This window comes from Sorex fumeus, unplaced genomic scaffold (assembly GCF_029834395.1).
Source record: "Sorex fumeus unplaced genomic scaffold, SorFum_2.1 ptg000051l, whole genome shotgun sequence".
Classification (NCBI taxonomy): domain Eukaryota; kingdom Metazoa; phylum Chordata; class Mammalia; order Eulipotyphla; family Soricidae; genus Sorex; species Sorex fumeus.
This window is the reverse complement of record NW_026606108.1, coordinates 13,439,077-13,456,716: the sequence shown is the minus strand read 5'-3', so window position 1 is coordinate 13,456,716 and position 17,640 is coordinate 13,439,077. Positions and strand designations below refer to the sequence as shown.

The 17,640-nt window shown below is 37.5% G+C and overlaps 1 protein-coding gene across 1 annotated transcript in view; it reads left to right on the top strand.

Moving 5' to 3' along the window:
- SPINK5 (serine peptidase inhibitor Kazal type 5) overlaps positions 1–17,640 on the top strand; it is an 86,859-nt gene that overhangs the window by 27,115 nt on the left and 42,104 nt on the right. The window contains exons 9-15 of the mRNA XM_056124737.1: positions 444–571; positions 824–911; positions 2,868–2,995; positions 4,274–4,355; positions 4,446–4,501; positions 14,444–14,492; positions 16,452–16,579. Coding sequence (XP_055980712.1) covers positions 444–571; positions 824–911; positions 2,868–2,995; positions 4,274–4,355; positions 4,446–4,501; positions 14,444–14,492; positions 16,452–16,579 — 659 coding nt within the window. The remainder of the gene's footprint in view (positions 1–443; positions 572–823; positions 912–2,867; positions 2,996–4,273; positions 4,356–4,445; positions 4,502–14,443; positions 14,493–16,451; positions 16,580–17,640) is intronic.

Sequence of the window (17,640 nt, the reverse complement as noted above, 5' to 3'; positions counted from 1 at the left end):
ATTTCTAATAGTTCATTTCATTCTTGACTTGATCCAAGTCAAGATCAAGAGAGTTTCAAATATTAAGTCTCACAGATTTTCTATGTTGCTCATTGGTAACATAGGAATGGGATCTTGGTTGCTATATTTTGTTGAGTTTTTGATGGAACTCCATGATAGTTTTCCTATTTTTAATAATCTTCATAGATTTGAAAGCAATAAAAATTTACTTTTTAGGAAATATTTTCTCAGCCTTAAAAATTCCTTCCTAGATTCTTTATTTATTAATATATAAATGCCCTAACTAGCAGATAAGAGTATAGAATAGTTTGACATTGTTATAGCTATTATTAATTCACATTATTGAGCATTTTACCCAAACCATTTAGATATGGTGTTCTTTGACTATAAATCCTTGATGCATATATTAAATTAAAGGAAAATAACTGCTTCTCTGTTTAAAGGCTCTTTGCAAAGACTATGAAAGCCAGGTGAGGAATGGAAGACTTTATTGTACGCGGGAGAGTGACCCAGTCCGCGGTCCTGATGGCAGAATGCATGGCAACAGATGTGCCCTGTGTGCTGAAGTCTTGTGAGTACAGATGTGGTTTGCTCACAGTGACTCTAAGGGAAGAGGGATGGGATGATGTGATAAGTGAGAAGTATTGGAGTGGTAGATTTATTGACAATTCTATTTGATTCTAATTTAATAAGGGGTCATAAGTTGATTTATACGAGGCCTGTAGAACCATTTGCTATTTTTCTACCTGCCCCTATATGATTTTTCTAACATGAAGATTTGAAGTATCTATATTCATCTGTTTCTTTCCCTTATTTTCTATAGCAAAAGGCGTTTTTTGCGAGAAAAAAATGAAGCAAATGAAAACCCCAGGGAGCCTGAAGAAAAAGCTAAAGTTAGAAGAGAAATTAAGGTGAGGATTAGTTTGATAAGTCTGATGATTTGTGGTATAATGTTTGTACATTTTATTCTAGAATGTGTTACCAATATTGTTTCACTCACTTTTCCCCAATGGTGGATTTTTTGGAAACAAATAGTTTGCAATAATTTTATAAGACTTAAAAAATAGTGATGGCACTACACCATTGATCTCTGTATAGAGTAAATTTATCGTCGTATTAGCAAAATTGTTCTACTCTTTTAAATCAAGGTGAAATATCAAAAATACTACCCTAATTTAAAAGTTGATATCTTTCCTTCAAAGAAATAACTGTTCCCTTTAGGTCAATTTTTATTTTAAAAATAATGTAAGTATAAAAGTTTAAGGGCTGGAGCGATAGCACAGCGGTAGGGCATTTGCCTTGCACACAGCCAGCCTGGCCGAACCGGGTTGATTCCCTTGCGCCTCTCGGAGAGCCTGGCAAGATACCGAGAGTATCTCGCCCACAAGGCAAAGCCTAGCAAGCTATCCATGATGTATTCAATATGCCAAACACAGTAGCAAGTCTCAAAATGGAGACATTACTGGGCCCGCTCGAGCAAATCAATGAACAATGGGAGGACAGTGATACAGTGATAAGTTTTATATTATTTTTAAAAATCATATGAATTTCACTTTTTAACCATCTTTGCATTAGTAATCTGTTTTTTGTCTATTGCCACTCTCTTAGTTTAGACATATAGTAATTTTTTTCCTTATTTTCTTGCATTGATGCATTAGCATCATTCTTCCTGGTTTGCATACTTCTAGTCAACATCATTCTTAAGCTTTAAGGTCCCATTTATCACCCACATTGTTTTCAGTAATGTAGGAAATATGTTCTTGAACCATTGCACTATGAAAATCCTGTGTTTGAAAGTATTGTATAGCATAGTTGAGTCAACTTCTGCCTTCATGTAGCTCCATCTTATTGAATTTATTTCAGCTGCCTCATTCCTTTTCATTCTAGTTTTACAGTATTTTTAATTTTAGTTTTCATGTGAATATCACCCATGATTTCATTTCCAATTCCTTTATTTCTCTCTTCTCATGCATGACTTTCTTCATTTTTTATTCCTTACTTATTTTAATTGAAATTTTCCATATATCTAAGTGGGCAATCTCTTTTTCAAGCAAAATTTTGATTGTGCGTTTCTCTGTAATAAATGTCCATTTTTCATTTTCTAACAACACAGTACAAATTGCTTTCAAAGTGTAACTGTTTGCTTTTGATTTACCTTTGAAGTATCCTTTTGACACCTCCCAAATCTTCTTTTTACCCAGCTAATTCTTAAGAAAATATACATAGAGTATCTCAAAATGGCATGCTCGTGTTTATATATCTTTGCATTCCATAATTTCTTTCATAAGACCTCTTACCAGATTCTTTTCAAGAGCAGATATTCAACATACAACTCAGATGGAAACTTTTCATTGCTCTTTCTTTTTTGGACCACACTCTGTGATGTTCAGGGGTAAATCCTATCTCTGTGCTTGGGAATTACTCCTGGTGATGCTTGGCAGACCACGTGGAGTTCTGGGGGCGAAATCTGGCTCAACGTGTGCAAGGCAAATGCCCTACCCACTGTACTATCTCTCCCGCCCTGACCTTTCCTTTGTGTGTATACAGACTTTATTCAGACCTGTTATATCCCTTAGTTTTGTTTAACACTGCAATTAGTTATCTTTTCTATTTGACTGATAAAATATCTAAATCACACAATAATTATATCCTCTTAAGTTAGTACATTTATTGAGCACTTAAATCAATCAATAGAAATAGGAATAAAATTATTGCAAAATTTTTAAATGGCCCAAATTCTAAGGGTTTGATTTTTATCTGCAATGACTCTTTCAATATCTTTGACAAAGAGAACATAAAATTCATAAATTTAGGTAAACTTACAAAGCAGGTAACTACAAATAAACTGTTGCATGTTTATTATTCAGAAACTCTGCAGTGAATATGAGAATCACGCAAAGAATGGAATGCTTTATTGTACCAGAGAAAATGACCCAGTTCGTGGCCCAGATGGGAAAATGCATGGCAACTTGTGTTCGATGTGTCAAGCCTTCTAGTGAGTATTGAATTGTACAACAACAAGGAAAAAGGAATCATATCATCTACTAGAGCCAGCTATTTTGTAGATAGAATAATTGCAACTCAGTAATTAAAGAAATAGAAAAGAAAACAAAACAGTGACATAGAAATAGAAAAGTGAGTGTGTAAGTAGTACAGGCAATGTGAATTACAGAAATAGTAATAAAGATTAAGAGTATTTTAGTCCAAAAGTGTTTGGTTTCCCCTGTTATTTATTTTTTTAGCAGTGCTACATTCTGACAAATATAAGCTTGTGCAAATATCAATATCTCCCTCACTGCTGAGGCTTTGTGTATATACATACATACATACAAATACACACACACACACACATATATATATGCACACACATATATGTGTATATGTATGGGGAGGAAGAGAGAGACCTTTTATATAAATTTTCTCTATTTGTCATAGCCACCTCACCTTCCACAGAGATTAGTGATTACATTTAAAACTGAATGCAAAAATTAATAAATTAAAGTTACCCATGAAGCAATTGTAAGCCTTTTTAAAATTACAAGCAAATATTATTTTATATAATGTTATCCTTCTCAATGATTTTAAACTGACAACTTTAAATTTGAGAATTTATTATTTTTCTGGCTGAACTCAGATTCAGTAATTACTTAAATTTAGAATCCATGGCTATTTGGTTGACAGCCCTATATGGTCAAAAGATCATCAATTATCTGGATACATGAGAGCTTCCACTATATACAGCAAATATAAACTGATTTGGGTATCAGTGTATATAAATTAATTTGTCTTTAGGTAACACAGTAAATGTTAGCAATATATTCACATTATATAAAGAAAATTATGGTGTATACGATGTGTTTAAATTCACATAATTTATGAGAAGAGAACTGGAATTGTTGTAACCAGAGCTTGAGCCTTCAAAAAATTCTCAGGACCTTTTCTCCTTTCTGGGGAACAATGGGTGCAATTAGTATGCTTTATTAGGACTACCAAGTTCCTCTAGGCATTATGTAAACATTAAGGCTTTATCTTTAGTGTATTTTTGTTTTATCTTTAGTGGCACTCATAAAGGTTTTATTTTGCTCATAGGCAAGAAAGAGATATTATTTTTAGAAATCAAGTTTATAGATATATGATTTCTATCTTTCAGTGCCTACTTGAAGAAAGGTTAAAGAGTCCTTCATGGATTAGCGTATCTTTAGTTGCAGATTAGAAATTCAGCAATGTGAAGACCTCAGTGTTGGTGGATGATTTAGTTTCCTCTCTCTTTCAGCCTAGCAGAAGCTGAAGAAAGAAAAATGACTGAAGCAAGATCGAGAAGTAAAAGAGAATCTGGAAAAGAATCTTCACTGCCTGTGAGTGGAATTCATTCAATACATTTACTTAGTACTGCTAGTACACATTAGGGACATAAAGACTGGACAACTCCCTGCAAAAATTCGCAGAAAAATCATAACTCTTCCTTCTTAGGTGGCATTGAGAACAAAGGCTCGGGAACTTGGTTAATTCAGAGACCAATTCTTAGTTGCAGTTTGAAAACCTTAAATCTAGTTCCAGCTTCATCACTTATAGATGGTGCGAGCTTCTGCTCACTGTTTTCCAGAGAAATCAAACATATGCTTTTCACATAGGAGTGTTTGGAACTTCTCACTTAAATTAGGATTAAAAATCTTTTATTTCACCAAAATGTCATAATAATGTTCACCACTAAAATGTTACAACCTTCATTCCTATAGCCCCATGTAGATCATTATAATGTGATGTTTACTTGATAAAGTCTCTATAAATTTACCTCTAGGTTTTATCCTTTAGCCAGTCAGCCTCATTTAAAAAGCTAGGATTAAGTTTCAAATACCAACCAAATCACTATACTGTTCTGCTTAAAACCCATAAACTATTCATGAACTACTGAACACATTTTGGTCCCTTCATCTACCTCATTATTTGGTATGTTAACCTTATATAAGAAATTCATATTCTGCTTTATGTCCACTTTCCTTTCTGTGTTTTCCAGCTTGTTTCATTTTAACAATCTAGTACACTCACTCCAGTATCTTTTTCTTACCCAGGAAAATGCTATTTACTTTTCAGAGTCTCACTCAAATTATTCTTGTTTCCTAACATCTTCTCTAACTTCCAAAATCTAGATTTCAGGATCCCAAACTCTGATTTGTTAGATTTTCTTGTACCTAAGTTTTATATTTATTTTACTATACTTTTATTATACAGGCGGTAACAAATTTATCTCTTTTATTATATTTTATTTATTTATTTATTTTTGCTTGTAGAAATAAATTTATTTATCCTCTCTAAGTAAAGGTTTACACTGGCCCATAAGGAATAAAAAATGTTATCAGTGTAAACCAAACAAGAGACACAGGTATTGAAATTACAAGACAAAAGCATTAGAAGCATTATTTTAATTGTATTAGCCCACATTCAAAAAGTGAAGACATAACATTAAAAATTTATACAATTACATAAAATTAAATAAAACTTTGAGATAATTTTAAGAATACACCATGAGGTGCTGGAGCAATAGCACAGCGGGTAGGGCATTTGCCTTGCACACGGCCGACCCAGGTTTGATTCCCAGCATCCCATATGGTCCCCTGAGCACCGCCAGAGGTGATTCCTGGCACATGAACCAGGAGTAACTCCTGTGCATCGCCGGGTGTGACCCAAAAAAACAAAAACAAACAAACAAAAAATACACCATGAAACAGTGACAGATAAGACATTGTAGAAGAAAAATTAGGGAACTTGAAGCTACTGTGAAATAAACTAGGCAAGATAAAACCAATGAATAAAAGGAATGAAAAATAGAGAAAGGAGAATTACTGAACTAAGACATAATTTCAGCTGTTCTAATTTGCTTTTAATTGAAGTCTCTAAAAACATTAGAGCAGAAATCATATTATTTAAAAATGGACAAAAATTTCCTGAATTTGATGGAAAAAAACCTGTAAACACAGTCAACTCACTAAAACCAAACACATAAACATGAAGAACATTGCAGCTATGTATGTCATAATTAAATTGCTTTTAGAAAGTGAAAAAGAAATAGATAGCAAATGCAGTAAATGGAGATTTATTATTATTATTATTATTTATTTATTATTAGTGAAACACCATGAGGTACAGTTGTAGACTTACAAACTTTCGTGCTTGAGTTTCAGTTATCCAATGATCGAGTCCCCATCCCTCCACCAGTGCCCATAAATCCTGTTATGTCTTGTTCATTTCCTTCTCTCAGAAAGTCGTTAGCTTTATCAAGTTGAATTTTATATCCCCAAGAAACAGCTAAAATTCAGTACTCAATAAAATGCAACATGATTTCTGGTGATATAGATATTTCAGGCTTTCTTTTGAGGGATGAAAATCAAGTGCCCAGTTTATTTATCTTGGCAGGAGCTCTGCAGTATTTACCATAAATATCTGAAGAATGGAAAGCTCAACTGCCACAGAAAGAGTGCTCCCAACCAGAGCTCAGAAGGAATAATGAATAGTGACACCTGCTTCAAGTGTGCAGTCTTCTTGTGAGTAGAACTGCTAGGAAAATGAGGGAGGGTTTTGTCCCTCTGTTTCATTGCTGTTGCTGTTTTTTTTTTTAAGTTTTATTGCATTTTATTTCCTGAGGATTTTTCCATCAGTATTTTTATGGTACATTCTTTATATAATGTAATAATTATTACAAATAATTGTAGCATAATTCTTATCAAAGAACAATTATAGTCATAATTATCAAAGAATAATTCTAGCATATTAATCACTGGTTGAATTTGTATGGTAGGATAAAAGTGATGTATGAAATTGTCTGAAATTACATCAATATGAATAGTATGGGTATCAATCAGTTCTTGTCTATGATATGAGAAAGGGTTTTAAGTTATCAATAGCTGGGCCACAGCAATAGTACTGTGGGTAGGGTACTTTTTTTTTTAATTAGGAAACACCATGAGGTACAGTTGGAGACGTACAAATTTTTGTGCTTGGGTTTCAGTTATACAATAATTGAGTACCCATCCCTCCACCAGTGCCCATTCTCCATCCCCAATGCTCCCAGTATCCTTTACAACCCCCTCCCCCCACCCCACCCCACCCCACCCCACCCCTGTGGCAGGGCATTCCCTTTTGTTCTCTCTCTCCTTTTGGGTGCTGTGGTTTGCAAAAGAGGCATTGAGTGGAAATCATGTTTGGTCTATAGTCTACTTTCAGCATGCACCTCCCATCCTTGCAGGATCCTCCCAACACCCTTTATTTGGTGCTCCCTTCTCTATCTGATCTGCCTTTTCCCCCAGCATGTGCGGCTGGCCTCCAAGCCATGGAGTGAACCTCCTGGTACTTATCTCGGCTATTCTTGGCTGTTAGTCTCCTATTTTGTTACTTTATATACCCAGATGAATGCAATCTTTCTATGTCTGTTTCTCTCTTTCTAACTCATTTCACTTGGCATGATACTTTCCATGTAGTACCTCTTGTATATAAATTTCATGACTTCATCTTTTTTTTTTTTTTTTGCTTTTTGGGTCACAACCAGCGATGCTAAGGAGTTACTCCTGGCTCATGTACTCAGGAATTGCTCCTGGCAGTGCTCAGGGGACCATATGGGGTGCTGGGAATCGAACCTGTGTCGGCTATGTTGGCTGCATGCAAGGCAAACGCCCTACCCGCTGTGCTATTGCTCCAGCCCTGACTTCATCTTTTTTCTAACAGCTGCATAGTACTCCATTGTGTGGATGTACCAAAGATTTTGTTTTTTTGTTTTTTTTTTTCACCAGTCATCTGTTTTCGGGCACTCAGTTTTTTCCAGATTTTGGCTATTGTGAATAGTGAAGCAATGAACATAGAAGGGCAGATGTCATTTCGACTGTACTTTTTTGCCTCTCCGGGATATATTCCCAGGAGTGGCATTGCTGGGTCAAATGGGAGCTGAATTTCTAATTTTTTGAGAATCGTCCATACTGTTTTCCAAAAGGGCTGAACCAGTAGGCATTCCCACCAGCAGTGAAGGAGGGTTCCTTTCTCGCCACATCCAAGACAACACCTGTTGCTTTTGTTCTTTTGGTTGTGGGCCAGTTTCTGTGGTGTGAGATGATATCTCATTGTTGTTTTAGTCTGCATCTCCCTGATGATTAGTGATGTAGAGTATTTTCTCATGTGTCTTTTAGCCATTCAGATTTCTTCTTTGGAAAAGTTTCTGTTCATTTCATCACCCCATTTTTTGATGGGGTGGGATGTTTTCTTCTTGTAGAGTTCAACCAGTGCTTTGTATATCCTTGATACCAACCCCTTATCAGATGGGTATTGGGTAAATATCCTTTCCCATTCTGTAAATTGTCTTTGTATTCTGGTCACTGTATCTTCTGTGGTGCAGAAGCTTCTTAATTTAAGATAGTCCCATTTGTTTATCTCTGTTTGTTTCCACTTGGTTGGTCAGTGGAGTGTCGTCTTTGATGGTACCATTAGCCTCAATATCGTGGAGGGTTTTGCCAACCTTTTCTTCAGTGTACCTTTATGGATTTTGGCCTGATGTTGAGATCTTTAATCCATTTTGATCTGACTTTTGCGCGTGGTGTTAGGTCGAGGTCTAAGCCCATTTTTTTTGGCATGTGGTTGTCCAGTTATGCCAGCACCATTTGTTGAAAAGGCTTTCCTTTTCCACTTCATATTTCTTGCTCCCTTATCAAAGATCAGATGTTCATACATTTGGGGTTGTGTGTATGAATATTCCACCCTGTTCTATTGGTTTGTGTGGTAGGGCACTTATTTTGCAAGTGGTTGACCTGGGCTCAATCCCTGGCACCACGTATGGTTCCCTGAACCCCAACAGGAGTGATCATAGAGTACTTCCAGGTCTGTCCCCAAAACAAATACAAATTATCAATGACTAGGGTCTGGTGGGGTTCACTTTTCTTAGGGTTTTTTGCCAACTCAAACAGCTCTAGTAAGGTCTGCTTTGTACTCTTCTTCTCCCAATTTCTTCCTGAGCCAAGACTTTCCCTCCAAGTGCTAATAAGCATTGATAATTGTATAAGTGTACATGAGGTTATTTAATATTTCTATTTTCTACTACATGATTTTATTACCTGAAAGGAATTACCTGCACAACCCACAGTTTAAGTTAATTTTTACATTTGTTGTGTTCAAGTATGCAATAGCACAGCGGTAGGGCGTTTGCCTTGCACGCAGCCAACATGGCCAACCCGAGTTCGATTCCTCCGCCCCTCTTGGAGAGCCCGGCAAGCTACCGAGAGTATGTCGCCCGCACGGCAGAGCCTCACAAGCTCCCCGTGACGTATTCGATATGCCAGACACAGTAACAACAAAGTCTCCAATGGAGACGTTACTGGGCCCGCTCAAGCAAATCGATGATCAACGGGAGGGCCTTTACTTACTTTTACTTTAAGTATAGGTAAAAGGTAAAGGTAAAGGTAAAGGCCCTCCCGTTGATCGTCCATTTGCTCGAGCGGGCCCAGTAACGTCTCCATTGGAGACTTTGTTTTTACTGTGTTTGGCATATCGAATACTCTCGGTAGGTTGCCCGGCTCTCCGAGAGGGGCGGAGGAATCGAACTCGGGTCGGCCATGTTGGCCACTTGTAAGGCGAACGCCCTACCCACTGTGCTATCGCTCCAGCCCTATACTTTAAGTATAGGCTCACTTTTGTGTTCATTTTTTGTATTCACTTAGTAGGAAAAATGTATTTTAAGTAATAAATAAACATTTATAAAATTTATGTTTCCTAAATAAACATTTATAAAAATTATGCCCTTTCTGATTTACTAAGATTTGACATAGACAGCAGTAGAAGAGTCACAGCATTAAAATGTCTAAGTTTGGGATCTGAGAAATAGTCCAGAGGGTGAGGTGCTTGTTTTTCCTTACTGGTGACTGATCTGGGTTCAATTCCAAGTGTCCCATGTAGTTTGCCACTGTCACATCAGGAATGATCCCTGAATGTAAAGTCAGGTGTAAGTCCTGAATACAGACAGGTGTAGTCCCCAAACCAAAGCAAATAAATAAATAAACAAATATAATATCTAATTAGTAAAACTGGCTAATAATCAGAGATACAATTATGAATATTGGGAGATTATCTTTGGACCGGTAATAATAGGACAAAACTGCTTCAAAAATGCTGGCTTGTTTGTGTAGAAATTGAATGCCTGTTTAGAGAAACCTAAAGGATATCTCTCCTTGAACAAGGGTTTGTGGAAACAGTGAAAATACATTTAATGGAAGTCAAGATAAAATAGGCAAAGAGATTTTCTAACTCATTCTTTAAAGAAATCATAAAAATAACTTCTTTATTTCAAGTTATTAATGAAAAGAATTAATGGTTATTGTAAAGAAGGATGCAGATATCAGCATTGGAAATATAGAAAAAAGTATAATTTCTCACTGTTTAGTGTAGAAATGACATTATAATTTGATCATCTAGAAAAAATATTATCAGCTTATATAGTAGCATATACCTGGATTTAGTCTTCAATCTCTTTCATCTTTTTTTACTTCAATATTTTTCACCTTTATTACTTTATTTTTCCACATTTTTCATCTTTATTACTCTTTCAGGGACAAAGCAACAGTTCTGCCATCTAGTGGTCAGTTCTGTTGCTTAAGCTAATAATTTTTTACCATGGAAAGACAATGGTTTTTCAATGCAGCATTGCAGCACTGTCCTCCCATTGTTCATCTATTTGCTCGAGCGGGCCCAGTAACGTCTCCATTGTGAGACTTGTTGTTACTGTGTTTTGGCATATTGAATACGTCATGGGTAACTTGCCAGGCTTTGCCATGCGGGCGAGATACTCTCGATAACTTGAATCAAACCCGACTCAGCCGGCCGGCTGCATGCAAGGTAAACGCCCTACCGCTGTGCTATAAATATTTTAAATATTTTTGTTAAGTTAGACTCAAGCCATGAATTATGAGAAACTCCACAATTATGGAGCAATTTGTTTCTTTCATTAAAAATGTATTATTTTTCAAAAATAAAATTCATCTCTTATTTTACCTCTTAATTTATGGGTTTGTCAGCAAAAACAACTCACTCTGGAGAATTATTTCTCCATCTATAGTCAATTGTGCACAATTTTATAACATAATTAAACTATATTTTCACAATTTAAAAGGTCTTAAAGTGTGATTAAGGAATACATTCACAAATTCAGTTTTTCTGTTTGCTGTGATTGTCTTGTAGATGCAATTATTCTCTAATTATCCAGCCCACTAAATTTGATTTCAAATATTTGTGTATCTAAAGTTAAACTAAGGTCAATGTTTCCATATCATTTCCATCACATGACTAATATTTTTGGTGCCAGGGTTGGAATACAGAACCTCACATGTGCATGTGATGTGTTCTACCGCATGTGATGTGTTCTTCCTCTGAGCCACACCTCTGGCCTTCTTTGGAGGCCTATTTTCAATGCTGATGAGAGCAAACATTAAAAGCACTTCTATTAATGTTTTTATTGTGTACTAGATAGTTAATCTAATTGGTTTACGTATATCATCTTTTTTTTTAACATTTTCAATGCTCCTGTGAGAAAAAATATTCTTATAATCCCAACCTTTCCCCATTTAAAGATGAGAAATGCATGGAACAGTTAAGATATATATTATTTATGGGGCTGGAGCAATAATACAGTGGATAAGGTACTCCCCTTGCAATAGCCTGGCCCTTACTCAAGTCTTGTCACCCCGATAGTCCTCTAGCACTATCAGGAGTGATCCCTGAGTACAGAGGAAGGAGTAAGTCCAGAGCACTGCTGATATACACCTCTTCTGCCCCATGAAAAAAATACAAAAATAAAAAAGATGGGGTTGGATCAATAGCACAGCAGGTAGGGCGTTTGCCTTGCACACAGACAACCTGGGTTTGATTCCCAGCATCCCATATGGTACCCTGGGTACCACCAGGAGTAATTCCTGAGTGCAGAGCCAGGAGTAACTCCTGTGCATCACTGGGTGTGAACCCCCTAAAAAGCAAAAACAAAAATGAAAAAGATATTTCTTACATTTTTCAGGTAAACTGAACTAAGAATATTTTCTCTCAACTACCATATTTATTGCCTCCCAGAGCCAAATATTACCATTTTGTAGAGTGACTTAAGATGTGAAAGAAATAACAAATAAATTCCCATTGCACTCAAATTACTGACAACTTAAATAGGTGGGCTCATTAATTAAGAACTTTCTTTTGAATACACTATTCATGAAGTGAGATGAACCATAGTAATTTTTTCATTTCATTCATTCATTTCATCATCCTGTTAATCGTCGATTGCCTCGAGCAGGCCCCAGTAACGTCTCTTTCATCCTAGCCCTGAGATTATATTCACGGCTCTTTAGGAGAATGAGACCCATCATTGTTACTGGTATTTGGCATATTTGGTAGGCCACGGGGAGTTTGCCAGACTCTGCCCTGTGGGCAGGCTACATTCTATAGCCTGCAACTTTGTCCAAAGTAGGAATGAGATAATAAGATGTCGCGCGGCCGCAAATGCGGCCGCGCGGTTCCGAGATCTAGATTTTATAGTCTCTGAGTCTTGGCCGCTGATGGGATTACACGGCGCCAGGGGGCCAGGTGGTGGGTGTGACCCCCGCCTACTGGAATTTGGAGGATCTGGGTGGAAGATGCTCGACTCCAATTCGAGTAGGCTTGGAGGTCTCGGCCCCGGAACCCGCGTGGCTTTGTCCCTCTGCCAGTACCTTCATGTGTGCGGAGAGTGGTCTCAGCATGGTGGTGGCTGGTCCTGGAGGTCTTCGGCTGCCGTAGCCCTGGTCGGGGCGGGGAGGAAAGCTCAACCCGCTCCCCTCCAAGGGACTCCGGAAAGGAACACCCAGGCGCGGGGGCAGAGACTGCACTGTTCTCGTCCGGGATCTGGATTTTATAGTCTCTGAGTCTTGGCCGCTGATGGGATTACACGGCGCCAGGGGGCCAGGTGGTGGGTGTGACCCCCGCCTACTGGAATTTGGAGGATCTGGGTGGAAGATGCTCGACTCCAATTCGAGTAGGCTTGGAGGTCTCGGCCCCGGAACCCGCGTGGCTTTGTCCCTCTGCCAGTACCTTCATGTGTGCGGAGAGTGGTCTCAGCATGGTGGTGGCTGGTCCTGGAGGTCTTCGGCTGCCGTAGCCCTGGTCGGGGCGGGGAGGAAAGCTCAACCCGCTCCCCTCCAAGGGACTCCAGAAAGGAACACCCAGGCGCGGGGGCAGAGACTGCACTGTTCTCGTCCGGGATCTGGATTTTATAGTCTCTGAGTCTTGGCCGCTGATGGGATTACACGGCGCCAGGGGGCCAGGTGGTGGGTGTGACCCCCGCCTACTGGAATTTGGAGGATCTGGGTGGAAGATGCTCGACTCCAATTCGAGTAGGCTTGGAGGTCTCGGCCCCGGAACCCGCGTGGCTTTGTCCCTCTGCCAGTACCTTCATGTGTGCGGAGAGTGGTCTCAGCATGGTGGTGGCTGGTCCTGGAGGTCTTCGGCTGCCGTAGCCCTGGTCGGGGCAGGGAGGAAAGCTCAACCCAGTAATTTTTTAAGATAAATTTATTTATCGAATCACTGTGAGAACAGTTACAAAGCTCTCTGGTTTAAGTCTTGGTTATACAATGATGAAACACCCGCCCCTTCACCAGTGCACATTTTCCACCATCAAAAACCCTAGTATACCCCCCATCCCCCACCCCTCCCCACTGTGTGGCAGATGACTTCCACATTACTCTCTCTCTACTATGGTTACATTCAATATTTCAACACCAGAACCGCCATTATTATTTGGAATTTCCCCCCAACACTCAGACCTGCTGAAAAGGCAACATTAGGCAAGTTGTTTTCTATTGCTGATTATGAATAGCATATGATGTCACGAGGCAACAATTGCGGCTGTGCAATTTTGGAATTCTGAAAGTTTAATAATTCAATCTGGAGGGATTTCTGCCAAAAGCCACTGGGTTCTGAGATTCGTTTGTGTCTCTGGGATCATGGTGGTTAAGCAGTTTAATCAGTAGCCAGTGGGAAGAGGGTGGACAAGGGCCGGCTCCACCCTCATCTCGTGAGGCCTCACATGTCTTGGCACTGCTGCCCAAACCTGACTGTTCAATGGCCTCTGGAAGATGGCGGCCACTGAGCCATCAGGGAGAATAGGCAGATGGATGACACCTTTTCCCACCTGGAGTGCCCAGCACAGGAAACCTAATGTGAAGTCTGCACGCATTTCTGCCAAAAGTCACTGGGTTCTGAGATTCGTTTGCGTGTCTCGGTGATCAAGAACCATAGTAATTTTTATTATCCAAGTAAACTACAAAGTACAACCAGCAAATGTTTCTGGTTACTCAAGAATAGTCAGAATAATAAATGATCAGTCTGTGAATGTTAAAGATATCTACTGAATTAAGATCTGTTTCTTTTCTCACATTTCTACTTCTTTTCCTTCTAGTCGACAAGATAAAAGAACAAGATCAAAGGCTAAAAGAGAAGCAGCAGAGGTAACTTATGCCGTAGTGCTGATGCCATGCCTGATATTTCCCTCTATAAGAGAATTCTAGAGATACCATTAGCATAAATGTTTTCCTGTTAGACTTCCAGGCTAGAAATAGACAAAGGAAACTTTTAACCTGAAAAGCAATGTTAGTGATTAGGATTTGACAATTCAAATTCTTATGTCTATTTTACAAAAAATAAGCTAACTTACTCTATATAGGCTATGCTCCCTATTTTACTTTTCTTGGATTTCTGCTGGTAGACATCAATTGTCAAAATCAATTTTTGCAATTGACTAATTTTCATTGATACAACTTCTAGCTATTATTTCAGATAGGATACAAAATCTCTTTCACATTAGTTCAATTCAGAAAATAAACTCTGCATATGTTATCATATTTTATCTCCATCACCAACCACCTACATAGGAAGGATGTACTAATAGTATCTTTCTTGATTAATAATTACGATGAAAAACTTTGGCTTTTTAATTATACTATGATTTTTTATAGATTATTAATATATTTGTAATTTTATAGATAATTGTTATATTTCTATGACTGTATATTATAATTTTATAAGTACATAATAAAATGTCTCTATGTAGATGCTAGATTACTCTCAAATAATAACTACATATAAGATTCACTTTCATTTATTCTATTTTCCTAACAATAATTGAAAAATAAAAGCTTGCTAATTTGGGATAAATTTGATAGAGGTTAAAAGTATTAAGGTAGTAATATAAATATTAAAGAAGATGTTTTTGTTTTAAAATGGCTCACTTTTTCAAAAAAAGCTTTCTTTTGCTTTTATAAAGCTATACGTTTTTCATATTTAAAACCAAAGTTGTTATATTCTTTATTTTACCCAATACCTAATTTTTTACATTTATTAAGATGTTATTGACATATACTATTATGTAAATTCAAAGAATGCAGCATTTATATTTGATACACTTATATTCCAAAATAATTACCACCATCGTGTTCGCAAACGCCTCCACTAAATTATATAATTACTGTTTCTTTTGTGAAGTATGATTATTTAAGTTTTACTCAGTAATTTTCAAATATAAAACTATAATTTATTAGATCTCTAGAATTTATTCATCTATAAACAGAAGTTTTTATTCTTTCTCAAATTAATTCCATTTTTTTTCTTTTGCACCCCTATTCCTGGTAGCTGTCATTCTATTCTGTTACTCTGCGTTGGGTTTTTTTTAAAAGATTGTACATGTAAGTGAGATCATTCAGCATCTCCCTTTCATATCTTTTTTTTTTAAATGAGAATAAGGCTCCACGATGCATTCAAGTAGAAATGGGAGGATCTCTGTCTTTCTCCTGATAATTTAGCAATATTCTTATTTCCTCCAGGAAGCCTCTCCTTTCTAAAATATTAAACCTCCTCACTTTTTACCTTCCATAGCTATTATAGACTGTTCTCTTTAACACAGTACAAACATATACACAGCTACAAATTTTGTCAGTCTTCTTCTGTATTTAGATTATAAAAACTCCTAGACCAATGATGATGATGAATATATAACGGAGCTACCACTGTACCAGAATTAGCAATTCTTCCTTGCGTACTGATTTCTAATTTATTGCTATACGTAATCACTTTTCTTCTTCTTCTTCTTCTTCTTCTTCTTCTTCTTCTTCTTCTTCTTCTTCTTCTTCTTCTTCTTCTTTCTTCTTCTTCTTCTTCTTCTTCTTCTTCTTCTTCCTCCTTCTCCTCTTCCCCTCCTCCTCTTCCTCCTCCTACTCCCCCTCCTCCTCTTGCCCCTCCTCTTTCTCCTTTTCTCCTCCTCCTCCCCCTCCCCTTCTCTTCCTCATCCCCCTCCTCCTCCTCCTCTTCCTTCTTCTTCTCTATTACTTATAAATTATTTATTATTCATGAAAAGGCAAAGGTGAAGATCACATAGAAAAATGCTCTAAGAAAATATTTTCTTCATTTTCCAGGAACTTTGCAGTGAATTTCGCAGCCAAGTGAGGAATGGAATGCTTATATGCACCAGGGAGAATGACCCTGTCCGTGGCCCAGATGGCAAAATGCATGGAAATAAGTGTGCCATGTGTGCAAGTGTGTTGTGAGTATCTTCCTCACCTCTTACAAAATCTTTTTATTATTGACCACTCAGTCTCACTTCTTCAGAAATAGAGTATATATCACGGGTTACATGCTAGATATTTTTATATGCACATGAACAAGACATTAAGTGACATTAAATCGTACAGTGACTTTATTCTCTACTCCAATACTCTTTTCTTGTAACTCATGAGCAAAATATTTGTTCTCAGAAACCATATGTGTTTTTAATACTAGGTAATCATCTTTCATGAGAGACATTAAAAACGGGCTCTAGATGGGATTATTTCTTAGTTCTCTTTTCTGCCTCTGACATTTTCAAATTCTGTTACTATATCCAGATATTGGCTGAGGGAAAACCAACTTGACTAATATCTGTGGGGCAGCACACAAGCATTTTATGGGGAAAAAAGGGATGATATTTATTCTTCTAGGAATACTCTGTTTGCAGGTGAAATAAATACCCTAGTGGCTTAGTGTAGCTAGTTAAGCCCTGGGGAGGTAGGCTGTTATAATTCCATTATAATTCATATATATTTTCAACAAATAATATGAGCAACTTCATCCATCATGGCATCACCTCTTTCTTCATTGAGTAGTTATTTAGATAAAATTTTCTCAGTTATAAAAATCAAGGTTACTGCACTATTTATTCAAGTAATTAATTAGAGTCACTGCCCTGTATTTAAAGTCACAGACTGATTTTGGTGAGGGGCATGCTACTTTTATTATTTATTTAAATCACACCTTTGACCCTATTCTCTATCATGTTAAGCACTGTTCTCCCGTTGTTCATCAATTCTGCTCAAGTGGGCCCAGTAACATCTCCATTGTGAGACTTGTTGTTACTGTGTTTGGCATATCGAATATGTCACGGGTAGATTGCCAGACTTTGCTGTATAGGTGCGATACTCTCTGTAGCTTGCTGTGGCCCACGCAGCCGACCTGAGTTCGATTCCTTCACCCCTCTCGGAGAGCCCGGCAAGGTGCCGAGAGTATCATGTTAAGGGGGATTGTAAAATGTTAAATTTATTTGCATCATGGGGAAAACAAAAACACCTT